Raw genomic sequence first — 13,651 nt, 5'->3', positions numbered from 1 at the left:
TTTTTTTCATTCGACTAAAAAATCCGACCAGATTTCACGTTTTTTTTTTTTTATCGATCCGGAATGCTGGAAAATCTTCAATTTTTCTAAATATTGTATGGTGTGTCTTTGTAAGTTTATTAATATATGCAACCTAGCAATTTTCTCAGAGTTTTCAATCATTTTTATCATAATTGGATAGTACATTGGTCATATTTTTGAAATGTTACAATCAGTCAGAAAACTTGATTGCAGTTCTTGGATTGAACAGATGTTTAAAAAATTGTATGCTGTGTTGCCACCTTTAGCCATAGACCCTAAACAAGAATGCAGATCAAGTGCTTCTGACCGAAGTCTGAGAGCTCAAACCCACTACAGCGATTTTGTGAGCGTTTAGGGAGCGATTCAAGACGCTAGCAATTTCCCTAAACGCTCAGCTAATGTTAATGAATGGGTCAAATTCCACTGGAGCGATTGCAACTACCAAAATCGCAGGACATGCAGCATTTTCAGCGTTTAGAGATTAGCGTTTCTGCAATGTAAAGTATATAAACTAGCGATTGCGATTAGCGAGTGTTTTGTGGTGAGTTCCAGGCCTGACAGGACAAGCTGTATGCTTGTGTGTGGTTCAAGCACTATTGATGATGCATGAAAAATCAGCAGAGTGCCAGGCAACTGGTATTGTTTAACAGGAAATAAATATGACAGCCTCAATATCCCTCTTATCAGGTGTCCTTTAACTGTGCATTTCACTCCATAAACTGGCGTGAAGCAGTTGTTGCTGTATGCAGTAAATAAAAAAAACAAAAAATAGATCTGCATTATACTTGTCTTACCACATTGGCACCATCATGCACTAGAATTTGCAGAATTACTACCTGAACATCCTGCTATGCAGCCAATGGACATCATACAAAGTTAATGAGGAGGTAGTCAGTGACACAACCCCTTGTCCTTGCTACAGCAGACAGCAGCAGAGCAGGTCGTAGAAAGAGGATTAACTACGTTTTTTTTGTAGGCAAAAGCTAATCTGTAGAACAGAGTATACTGAGGTTGTATGTGATGGGAGGAGAAGTAGGAGGGACAAAGGAGGACCTGTCATCCAGTGATCATCAGCTTGTGGTTGGTTGCAGCTTTCCTGGTACCTAGAGAGTGGATTGTGAAGGGAGGGGGAGAATGTGCAGCAGCATTATAGCGTTTAAGCACATCTGCTGTCTGTGCTGGAACATGGTGCATCTATGAAAGGATTGCTGCATATCTAAACTGGACGCAAGGGGAACATTCCGGATCTGTCCTTTTCCTGCAGTGCTGAATGTCCTGAGTCATGAATGACACGTGGTGGATTTAGTACCTTTCCAAGGCACAGTGGATTATGATTTATTCTGCTCGGACACTTATCATTCAGGTGAGATAACCACGTTCTGAATCTTTTCCTCTTTGTTAGAAATTTTGCTTGTTTATCCCTGCAGCTACCCCTGGGACTGATTCTGTGTCCTCCCCTTTCCCTGCAAAGGAGTGGGGATTTTTTTTTTACTTTGGAAAGGACCTCCTTCCATATCTTTGCTCTGTAGAATACAAATCTCAAATATAGGTCTGCATCGATTTTCAGATGAATGTGGCAATAAATGGGTTAACAGTGAGGTCCGCGTCTGTTGTGCATTAGGTTTTCGCGCATGTGATGCACAATGCGGATGTCACTACCTGGTGTGCTGTGCTATTATCCCATTGCAGGTATAACGAAGAGGCTGTGGATGGCAATACATTGCTTAAATGGATTAGAGACTGTATTGGCCCCCTCAACGCCCCCCTTCCTCCTTAGGATGGGTTGCTGTATCTATCAGAGCAAGCTGCAAGCAGTGATGCTATAGGCGGAATGGCCTCACTATATGCTGGGAAGTGTTCCATATGGGTGGTTCGTATGTGGCTGGCTTAAGACAAAGAAAACCTCATTCCAGCCTTTTTAGTGACAGCTGTGTGCAGTGTCTTAGCATGTGACACTACATGAAGCCTCTAGCTGTCTTTGCTAGCGTTGTGACATAAAGCATAAAGAGCATAGGGTATGGCTGATGTGCCTTGGGTGTCATTGCTGGCTAGTATGCTACAAATGTGCCATTGCAGGTGCTATGAATGGCTTCTCTGCTGAGATTGAGGTGAACGGAATTCAGCGCTAGAGATTGGACAGCTCCAATTACAAGGAAATTGCTGGATGCTGTAATGTGTTAGGAGGTCTTGCCAAGAACCGTATGACCCACTGACGTATAATGGGTTAATACGTGAGGCAGGACATTCTGAAGGCAGATCTTTATTTATTCATATGTAACAGACGGGTTTAGCTCAAGCAGCATGCATTGTGAATGATACAGAAATCTGCAATGAACCAAAGCTTCTTCTTCAGAGTACTAACAGCAACTGCATGATGCTGACATCTCTTCACTTATACAAAGTTCCAGTGCTCCAACAATCACTACCTTAGGCCAATGTCATCATCACAGTTCAGTTCACCTCTGTCAGTGTTCCAACATTATACTGTATACATGTATCTTAAAAGTCAGTTTCCAGATTCACGGAATACCTGTATCAAAACAAACTCCACGCAGGGCAATATTGTCAAACAATGAGTACCTCCGCTGCACCCACACCTTATTTTATATTGTAAAGGTTCCCATTAATGGTACAGTTTTTAGTGAGTGATTGTATTTTCAACCAGATTATTCAGATCATATTGTAAATAAGATTGTAACTGGTTTAGATACGATCCCAAGTTGGATTTTCTAAGGCCAGGTTCACACAATAGCGCAAACACAGCGTATGCATAAATGGAGCGGTAAGCACATCACACTGGCCACTGCATTTGAGTTGCCAGCCGTCCTCTCACCTGTCCACTAGTACTTCCACCACTTTTTTTTAGTTATCCCTGCTCATCTGCTGCTCACCCAGAGAGCAGGGAGCATGGGGGCTTTCTGTTGGTTTGTAAAATAAAAACCAAAACATGTGACTCCTACCTAGCAACAGGGAGGATTCTTATTGATCCACATGACCCAATGAAAATGAACATTTTCTCTGTTGCAGAAGGATTCCCATTGGTTCTTTAGCAAACCAATAAGAAGCACTATATTTCCTGGTCACTGGGACAAGTGAGGATAGGATGAGCTCCGAATTTCTATGGGACAGGTAGCATTTTTCATGTGGTGGGAATCCTATGTTCCCATAGGTTTTCATTGTATCCTATTCATTATTGCGGTCGGCATTTTGCGTTGCGACTGCAGAAAATTGCATCAGGTTGGGAGTTTGCATTTGAAGTCTGGCGGGCACATCATGCATTTGCTTTCCATTTGACAGTGTAAACGCATCCTATTAATAACATATAATGCATTTACCATCTGATGTTGCGTTTAATTGTGTTACATAAATGTTTTTCCCATCAGTGTGAATGGGTCCTAAATACAATCTTTTCTTTTGGTCTGATTGACCTCATCATAAATAAGAATGTTCACTAAAAATTGCACCGTTCTTGAGTACTTTTACTGGCTGATCTCAGGCTGATATTGTCAAATTGCTATATTTAGTGGCTCAAAAGAAAGCTCATGATAAGGCGATATTGAAAAGTAAACTTTGTTTACAAACTCCCTAAAAAGTCCTTTACTAGTGGTAGCAGTGAGCCATGTTCATATTGAACGGACGCACATCAAAAGTCTCTGGCAACATTAAGGACCAGAGACTGCTGGTACCACAAAACGGCGCTTACCGACGAATTGTCGCACATACCTGCCGCTCTCCCATCGCCCCAAGCTCCTCTCTCTCCCGTCACTGTGACGGCAAGGCTCTGTGTAATGGTCAGGAGCCGCATTCATTGGCTCCTGACCCTGTCCATCAATATAAGCCAATCTGTTGTGATTTGATCTTCATTAGAAGGCAATGCCATTCAGAGCTACGGGGGGGGGGGGGGGGGGGGATAGTTCCAGCATTTTGGAGTAAAACTCTTAAACACAGTGAAAAAAAATACATACAATTAATGAATTAGAACACATATTCATGCAGGGAATTTCCAGAATGCATGCAAACTCATTCAGACATATCCTCAACTGTTAAAGAAGGTAAATAAACAATATCCCAATATATTAGACTAATATTCATTAATCTATATCCACTTAAAATGCACATCTGGGTGATATGCTGTCCAGGGCTGCAGTTCACACTCTATTCTGATCATCAGCTGTAAAGAAATTAAGGTCTATATCTATATTAAGTCCATATGGCTCAAATTGTAAATCCTTTTTGTTGGATTGAAGTTGTGACATCTTACATAACTTTACTGCACCCCCTCCGGCTTGTTTTCGTTGGCAGTTTTTAGGTGGCCATAAATTTCAAGATTTGTAGGTCAAATTTATGGAACCTAGCAAAATGTCTGGATCCATGTTAGAGTAAACAATACTTACTCGGGCACCCAAGAAAGCTTTGAGGGCTTTGCAATGTTAATCTCTAAAGCTGTGCTTGTGAAACCGTACACATTTCTTTGAAACAAAATCAAAATCTTTGACATAAAAGACAGAAGAGGTAGCTTTTTAACTACTACGGGTGACATCATGTGACACTCATGTGACCATTGAAGTTACTATAAGATATAAGTGTTAAGTGTTTATCTTATTCTTGTAAGCCCAAAATCAGTGTTGACGTATTTGGGTTATTCAGATTCGGAGCCTCGTTTCGCATTCTTCCAATCAGAATCTGTATGCAGACAGCGGCGGGGTGTGTTAACTCACTTTTGTCTCTGCCTCTGGCCACTGCGCTCCACGTCGTGTTCCAGCTCTCATATACTTTGATGTGGAGTGCAGTGGACACAGGCAGCAAGAAGGGTGAGTTTACACCTCCTGGTGTTGTCCGCATGCAGGTTCGGATCGGAGTATTTCTGAACGAGTTTCCGAACATGTCAACACTATCCAAAAGTCGCAAACTACATGCACTATTGTGTATTGTGTTTGAGACAAGATTACCATAGCAGCCATAATGATTGCTATGGGGACTGTAGCCATGAGGTGCTCAATGAAGGTAATAAATTTGCAGTGGGCCCCCTGATGTGCATTGTAATGCGAGCAGAGCAAACGAGAGTAGTTATCTATACTGTCAGTTACCTAATACTGAAGGCACCTCTGGCTATCTATACTGGGATGCTGTCTTTTACTGGAGGCCCCTCTGATTACCCATACTGGGGCTACCTGATACTAGGGATAACTCTGGCTACCTTTAGTGAGGAGTACTTCTGGCTACCTATACTCGGGGGCTACCTCTGGTTACCAATACTGGGGAGTTGCCTAATTCTGGAGGTTACCTCTGGCTACCTAAAACTGATGTGTGTGGAGGGGCACAAAGGTGCCTTATAATGTTTTTTGTGGAGGGCTTAACCAAAATGTTGCTATGGGGCCTTATGGTTTCTAGCTACGACCCTGGGTTGAGGAACTGAAAACTCACCTCTGAGGGCCCGTTTCCACTAGTGCGGTGCGAATCGCTGGGATTCCACCGCTGACAAAATCGCATGCGGATGCGATTCCGCATGCGATTTTTGCCGCGATTTCGCATGCGATTTCGCATAGGCAGGCTATCAGCGAATTTAACCATGTCACTGCCTGGCTCAATGTACATTATTTTTAGTGCGAATTCGCATGCGAAATCGCGGTAAAAAACGCATGTGCGATTTCCCCTATTAAATACATTGCCTGCGAATCGCCTGCATTCCACACGCAGGCGAATTCTGCAGGCCCTACCGTGCAGAAAAATCCTGCACAGAAAAACGCACCAAAAAACTGACAAGTGGAAACGGTTTCATCCGCTTGTATTGGTTATGCGAATCCGCATGCAGACAACGCATGCGGATTCGCTCTAGTGGAAACGGGCCCTCAGTCTTCCATAAGTCTTGTTCTCCAAGATTAAAGGAAACCTGTAGTGAAAAGGGATATAGAGTCTGACATGTTTATTTCTTTTTCCAATGCTACTTGTCTGGCTTATCCTCTCCCCCAATACTTGCTGAATCACTGACCCAGAATGAGTAAGATCACTGGCTGCTTGCCATGTTTGTGCTAGGTGTGTGACTCAGACACCAGTGAAGCCAAAAGACCAGATGGACAACTAGGCAGCGAGATTTCTTAATTGGAATAAAGAGGGGAGTGTTAATATTCCTTGTCATGAAAGAACGTGTGGATAAAGGATTTACTTTCAGACAATTCTGGATTTGGATATGCAATGTAAACAATGATTTTTGTGTGCTGTAGTATGCTTTAAACTACTTACACAATACTGTAACATGTAACAACAAAAGATGTCATAACAAAAACAGTCCAGTATATTTTATATATGAGGACAAATCTTTTTGTATGTATAAAGGTACCCATACATTTATCAATATTTCCCATAAATTGCCTGCATATTTGATTACTCTGATTGAATGTACAATTTGGCTGAAAATTGATTGGTCGATCGCACCAAATGGATTGGCTATAGATTGGCAATGAATTAGGAGCGGCAGTAGATCGATGCAGTGCACTACTGCAGTTTGATAGATACTGAAATCTATTAAAAATCAATTTCTAGTATTTGGAAGGATTTGATTCCTTTCTGATCAGATTGATCTTTTTGCCACATCTAGTGCCCATCTGTAGGTGAATGGTAAGTCGGGTACTATTTGGTTTTAAATGTCATTGGTTATATAGTCATCTGGAGGTTGGATTGATAGTTCTCCATTAATTTTCATACTTAAATGTCAGTTCCCTTTCAGTAGTTATGATGCACAATACAGTGAAGCCAGATGCTTGTTGTGTCCATTATTTGTAAAATTGTCAAAATTATGATCTCTAAACTCATTCGTTTATGGCTGAACATGAGAGCCTCATTGAGCAGACGTCAGTGTCTGTTCATTGTTACCATGACCTTGTGTTAATAGCACACCAATTAGTGGATAGAATTCTAGCATTGTTTTCAAGATGTCCCTAGCAGGTGGTCAGTCCTGACCTATGACTATATCAGCACATCAGTGATTGCTGCAGAGGTCTTACAAAACTTGACTTTTTGCGGCAGGACTCTTCCTGGTTTTAAATGTTCAACAGGAAACAGATACTGAGTCACATTATTTCACACACTGATGTATCTTTATTCTAGTGTGAAATTGTAACTGTTTTCACAGTACATATTCTTACATGCAGAGGAGGAATATTTAATTGAATTTGTTGACTTTTTCAAATTACCGTAAAAAAATGACGTGTACACTGTTTAAAATACTGTGCATCATTTTATTTTTAGACTTAAAATATCTGCAAGTTATATTTAATCAAGCCGTTCTTTGAATTGTTACCATTATAGTAAACTTGAAGTGCGACTTACATGAGGATGTCATTGCTAACTACTTTTGAATAATGCTACTTGATTGGCAGCAGTAGTGACCCTCTTCTCTTAATGAACAGCTGATCATATATTCTTGACTCCATTGGCAGCATGCTTGTACCAGGTGTGTGACTGAGAATCTCCTGAAGCAAAACAATGACAGCTGGGAAAGTAGGATTTTTGAAAGGCCACAGTAATATCACTCTTCATATTCTCCTCACTTCAGGTTTCCCCGAAAACAGTTTTATTTGTGACCTTTAAGTAATCAATATAAAATAGAGTAGATATATTAGTTTAAATGTCATGTCTTCCTCTGTATTTTACTGTTCACTTGATCAAGGCTAAACTTCACTTTATAAAAAGCAAAAAAGCATCATTTGGAAATAATGTAGAGGGGAGAAAAGGTGGAGGTTTCTCTTTCTAGCCCCCTTTTGCCAGATGCTCCGCTGATTTTCCTGACCCTGCGCCTGTCATAATCTAACTGCCCAATCACAGTCACAGTTTTTGAACTTCTCTGCCTCACAAGGCCATTGCAAATGGATCACTTTCCATATTGTAAATGTGCTCTAAAGAGCTGCATTCAAGACTTGAAAGTTAGATAAAGATTGTATAATGTGTAATGTTATTATTTTAGTGAGTTTATTACAGCAGTTATCAATCTAAGGGCTGGACCCACAAGAGCATTTTGTTTTTTAGCTTTTGGGAGTCGCTTTTACTTGCTAGCGATTTCCCTAAATGCTCTGCCAATGTAAATGGATAAGACAGATTCCATTAGAGCGACTGTGATTAGGCAAATCGCAATTGCAGGACATGCAGCATTTTGGGAGCTTTTCCATTGTAATGTATTGTATAGGAGTAGGGAAAACGCTTCCAAAATCGCTTGCAAAGCACTACCACAAATCGCTAGCGATCGCGATAGTGCTTTGTAGTGGGTCCCAGGCCTTAGACGTTTATGTTAATCCAATACCAGACGCCAGTGCATGTAAATAAAATAATGACTTTTGTCATAATTACCGTGACTGTGAACTACTGAAGGAGAAAAGCTGGAAAAGACCTACCCTAGTTTAGGAAAACAATAATTGAGCTAGTGGTGGCAAGAAATGTCATCCTGGTGTTTCTTATCCTTCTGGGACTGTACGTTTAATGGCTATCATTCATAAAGGAGCTGTCGGTAAGGGGAATCAATGCGGGAAAACACAGCTGGCGGTGTTTTAGATTTCTGGGTGGGCATTCATAAAAAAGTATCCATGTGCGGTAGCAGTGCGGAGATTCCCCGAACTAGGCTGGCGGTAGGCAGGCGGTAGGCTTGCGGAGACACAGAAGCTGCCGAGTTGATACATTTCTCCATGTTCCGCTCTGCTGCAGCTGCCTGGGAGGTCTGTGTGTCTCCATTCACTTACATTGTTATCGCCACATCAGAGTGAGCGGTACTTCCCGACCTCACACCGCTTGCGGTGATCTTTATGAATTAACATTTTGCTACATTTGTTCCGATAATCACCGCACAAGGCGGTGATTTATCACTCTGCTCGGTAGTGTCATTTTTTCATGCAGAAAGAGCCTTTATGAATGCTGACTTTGTCGAATGTTCGGTAAAGTCAGCTGTTTCATGCATTTCCGCATGCGGAAATGCTTTATGAATGATAGCCATTGTCTCCATGTAGTGTGCTCCTGAATGTCATGTAAATTATTGGGGGATCTTAAAAAGCTTGGGGTTAACAGTTAAGTCTTCAAGCAAGCCTAAGTGAAAAAAAAACTTATGATATAATGAATTGTATGTATAGTACAGATAATGAATAGAACATTAGTAGCAAAGAAAAGAGTCTCTTTAAGAGTGCGCTAAGTTATCTTTCAAATTCTACAATACCTGATATGTTGTCATCGTTCAGCTCACCCCCAGCCTAACTCAAGAGCGGCATACTAATACGTATGCCTCAAGGCCGTGGAGCCGGAGTCGAGGAGTCGGATCAATTTTGGGTACCTGGAGTCGGAGTCAGTGGTTTCAATAAACATCAATGTTGGATGATTTTTTAACCAAATTCATAGCCTTTGTAAAAATTAGACTAAGGAGTCAGAGTCGAGGTGTCGGAGCAATTGTGGGTACCTGGAGTCGGTGGTTTCATAAACTGAGGAGTCGGAGTCGTATGATTTTTGTACCGACTCCACAGCCCTGGTATGCCTCTATGGTACCCAGAGCCTTCCCTTTACATAGTTATGTATAAAAACTGAAATTTACTATTTGCTTCACATGTGCATTAAATAATTTTCAGTAGTTTGTAGTTGCTAGTAACTGAAAACGTATTGTGTCAATAAGATGAGAAAACATCTACCAATAAGGGAATACGTCCTGCCTGCAGCAGCAACAGGCCCGCATAAGGATCGGTTCACACTATGATGCAAATGCAGTGGATGCAGAAATGGTGTGGTAAGGGCATTTGCTCAGGATACTCTGGCGTCACGTTGTTTACATTCCTGCCATTTGCTTCCGCTCATTTTGTGGCCTTATCCTCCATACCGTCCACCTCCTCCCGCAGCTGCTGCTGCTCCTCCTGAAACTGATCAGAGGCTTTTGGAAGCATGCGGCTCCCTATTGGACTGTAAAAAAAACAACTGGAGTTCTATCCTAGGGAGGATTGAAGCAGGATTCCCATTTTTTTGTTTGCAAACCAATGTTGTGCCCCATACTTCTGCTCGGCTTCAGCCTGCTTCTCCTTTACTGTGGACCGTGGGTGTTAGCAGTGGCAGAACCAAATCTACAGCAGGTCAAGATTTTGCATTTGCGGTTTAGACCGTGCATGTGGTACCCAAGTTCCATTTGACAGTTTGAGCACGTCCTATTAGAACCACAGGATTCATTTAACATCCAATTTTGCATTTTCCGCTAAAATGTGGCATTTTTTTACTGCAGTGTGGAGTTAATGTAGCTACAAATATATAGCACACTATCTGGTCCAGGTATGTAGAAACTGCTGTATGTAGGCATGGTTCTTTGATCAGTGCTGGATGTAGAACTGGAACTTTGCAGGCCATTCAGTATCCTGTGGTTATTAAATTATATTATAATACCACAGTTTCAGTATATAACTAACCACTTAGAATATAACAGAGATAAACATTCTAAACATCATTATAATGGCTTCAGAAGGTTAATGTAGAAGTCTTGTCTGGTGTAGAGTAAGGGCAGTTGTTGTCTTATCTCTACATTTGAAGTTTAGTGGTTGCTTTTACAGACCATCACATACTGTATATTACTTCAGTATTCTAAATAACAGATATTTGCTCTGCTTTGCAGCCATTGTTCTATCATCTTTACTATTTTCAAGGCTTTAATGTGATCTGCCCCTAAGTTGCTTATTAAATGTATATCTCCTCTGTCTAATGTTTTCAACAGCAAATTAGACGTTAATCTACTTTTTACAGTTGCATTATAGCTGCACATTGACTGGAGAAGGCAGTGAAATGTGAGGCCACAATCTGACTGCTTCTCCCTCTGGGAGGAGTAATAGTGGGAAGGACAGGCTTTTAAGCCTGCTTGCTTGATCGACAATTTTCTGCATGAGTGATGAAATAGTGATTGTCTACTATAACCACCCATAGGGCCTAATTTATAAAACAGCCAGCGCTTTTCTGCAGAAAAGGGCCCTTATTTTAGTGGTAATAATGGCACTTTTTAGGACCCAATATTTATAAGTGTTGGTCACTTAAATATACTCTTATAAGGGATGATACCTTTTCCATTATTGGGAATTGTGTTGATGATTGACATGGTTATAAAGAACCAATCAGCCGAACCCCTATTTATAATTGACAGATAGCATTCAGCACTTGAGATGTGTAAACACTATAGGCTATGATGGAGGACAGCAGCATTTGAGTCAAACACCCATCTGAAACTTTTGCTGTCTTTGGCATTTTAGGAAGTAGTGATCTTCTCCTGAATGCATGTCAATGGGCTGTGTACCACTGTTTTATTTGGCTATGAAGTAATGATTGTAGGTGATGACCAGTTGTTCCATTCAAGTGAACGATGTGTCAGCTTGTTAATATTACAGAGCCAAACGAATCTAACATGCATCCAGACTGTGTTGGATAGGTTGACCCTCATCAGTGCATGTTATGGATTAATAGTAATGGTTTTTCATAGAATTTTAAGAAGGAGGCATTTCAGTCTCTTTCAGCCCCTTACACACACCTAGGAGTTCTGGTTCAACAAGCTGACACATCATTGCATTCCAGCGGTTCTTGAAGTGTGTTTAATGATCAGGGACAACAAAGAGATGATTTGCATTTTCAGCAGTGATGCATTGTGGGACACTTCATTCTCATTCCAACCTGAATTATCGCAAATATCTTCTGTTTTAAGAAGGCAAACTTCTGATTCGCATGGCATTTTAGTAAAGGAGGCTTTTTGGTGTCTTTCAGCCCCTTACCCACTCCGAGGTGATTGGGTTCACCATGAGCTTGCTGGACCATCTGTAACTCTGGGAGTTTCAAGTCCTACCCCATAGAGCCAATTATAATCCATGCCATGCACCGATGAGGATCAACCAATCCAAAACAGTCTGTATGCATGTTGGGATAATTTGGCTCTGTAATATTAAAGTGAGTATGAAGCAGATTTAAAAACAAAACAAAAAAAAAACACATACACACCTAAGGAGACAGATGGTTCTGGGTTTGTTCTCCTCCTGGTGTCCTATCCCCTCCTGTGGCATTCGGCAGTGTATGGAAGCACTCTGGCTTTTCCGAAGACTGGCAGCTCTGTACTGCTCACGCGCGAGAGCGCAAGAGAGGGCTCTTGTGCATGGGCAGTACGTAGCGGCCCGTCTTCGGTAGCCTGAGTGCTTCCGAAGACTGCTGAAGCCAGCCTATCACGGAAGAGAGCAGTCCACGACTGAACGGTCGTGGACAGCTTACAGGGGGAGCCTGCAGGGGAATGCAGAGACCGGGAGGAGAATGGGAAGGCTCTATAGGACCTAGAACCTTCCCTCTCCTTAACCCCCCTGTATGATTATTTCTTGATTTTAGGGTCTTTGTAAAATGTTTCAGACACTAAAATCAGAAGAAAAAATCATGCTGCCAGAGTCTCTGCAGCAGTCCCTGCTCTCACTCATCTCCCTGGGCTCCAGCGCTGCAATTTTCTCTACGTCCTCTGGGTGGTGCTGTAACTCTGTAGTGAGATCACTGACAGCGATCTCACCAGAGCATCGCAGGAAAGGAAGGAGAACAGATACCGACGCCTGGATCCCCCAGGAGGTAAGTAGAAGCGCCCGCTGCGGCGTGCGCCTGCGTGCGGCGGTGCTCATATGGTCATCCAGCCTCTATGGTGTAAGTCTTGAGCCTTTCTCTTAACCTCTTTATTTTTTATTGCACGGTCTCTCTGGTGGTTTATGCAAATTCATGCTTATGGCATAATATTGGATATATTTTCTCACATTTTGTCACCATTCGGTCCTCTCATTTCTATATGTCACTTTATTTGGATTGTTGTGCAATAGTTTGAAAGATTGATTTTTTTAGCTAATCTTGTCACTTGTTAATGAATAACCTATTTTATGATCAATTGTATTGCCCTTTGGCTTATCCTATTACAATATATAATATATTTTGTTTTTGAGGAATAGTATTTTTGTATCACTATGAGGTTGATGATGAGGAATTGTAATTTCCTAGATTATTAGATTAATTACATGTACACCGCTGCTATCATCGCTGGTGATTTTTAAATGTTTTTTTTTTAATTTGTTTACTGTTTCCCCAATAAACTTTATACATACCTTTTGAGATACTTTGCAGTGGTCTTGTGCTGCTTATATTGGGTGCTGTCTCTTGTGCTTCTTTCTATGCTGTAATTGCCCAGTTAGCACATTCCTCTTTATCTTTATTTATTTATTATTATTATTATTATTATTTAGTATTTATATAGCGCCGACATATTACGCAGCGCTGTACAGTGTATATATATATATATATATATATATTGTCTTGTCACTAACTGTCCCTCAAAGGAGCTCACAATCTAATCCCTACCATTTCCATATGTCTATATTATGTAATGTAAGTACTGTAGTCTAGGGCCAATTTTTAGGGGGAGCCAATTAACTTATCTGTATATTTTTGGAATGTGGGAGGAAACCGGAGTGCCCGGAGGAAACCCACGCAGACACGGAGAGAACATACAAACTCTTTGCAGATAGTGCCCTGGCTGGGATTCGAACCAGGGACCCAGCGCTGCAAGGCGAGAGAGCTAACCACTACGCCACCGTGCTGCCCCACCACTACGCCACCGTGCTGCCCCTGTAAG

At 41.5% G+C, this 13,651-nt stretch overlaps 1 protein-coding gene across 3 annotated transcripts in view; it reads left to right on the top strand.

Moving 5' to 3' along the window:
• The first annotated feature begins 1,131 nt into the window (after nucleotides 1–1,131).
• HECW1 (HECT, C2 and WW domain containing E3 ubiquitin protein ligase 1) overlaps nucleotides 1,132–13,651 on the top strand; it is a 412,329-nt gene continuing 399,809 nt past the window's right edge. For all 3 annotated transcript variants that reach the window (XM_068236363.1, XM_068236364.1, XM_068236365.1), the window contains exon 1: nucleotides 1,132–1,384. In XM_068236363.1, the coding sequence (XP_068092464.1) occupies nucleotides 1,352–1,384 (33 nt within the window). In that variant the 5' untranslated portion in view covers nucleotides 1,132–1,351. The remainder of the gene's footprint in view (nucleotides 1,385–13,651) is intronic.

Source organism: Hyperolius riggenbachi, chromosome 5, assembly GCF_040937935.1.
Source record: "Hyperolius riggenbachi isolate aHypRig1 chromosome 5, aHypRig1.pri, whole genome shotgun sequence".
NCBI lineage: Eukaryota > Metazoa > Chordata > Amphibia > Anura > Hyperoliidae > Hyperolius > Hyperolius riggenbachi.
Note: the sequence above shows the minus strand (reverse complement) of the source record. Positions and strands in the feature narration are given on the sequence as shown.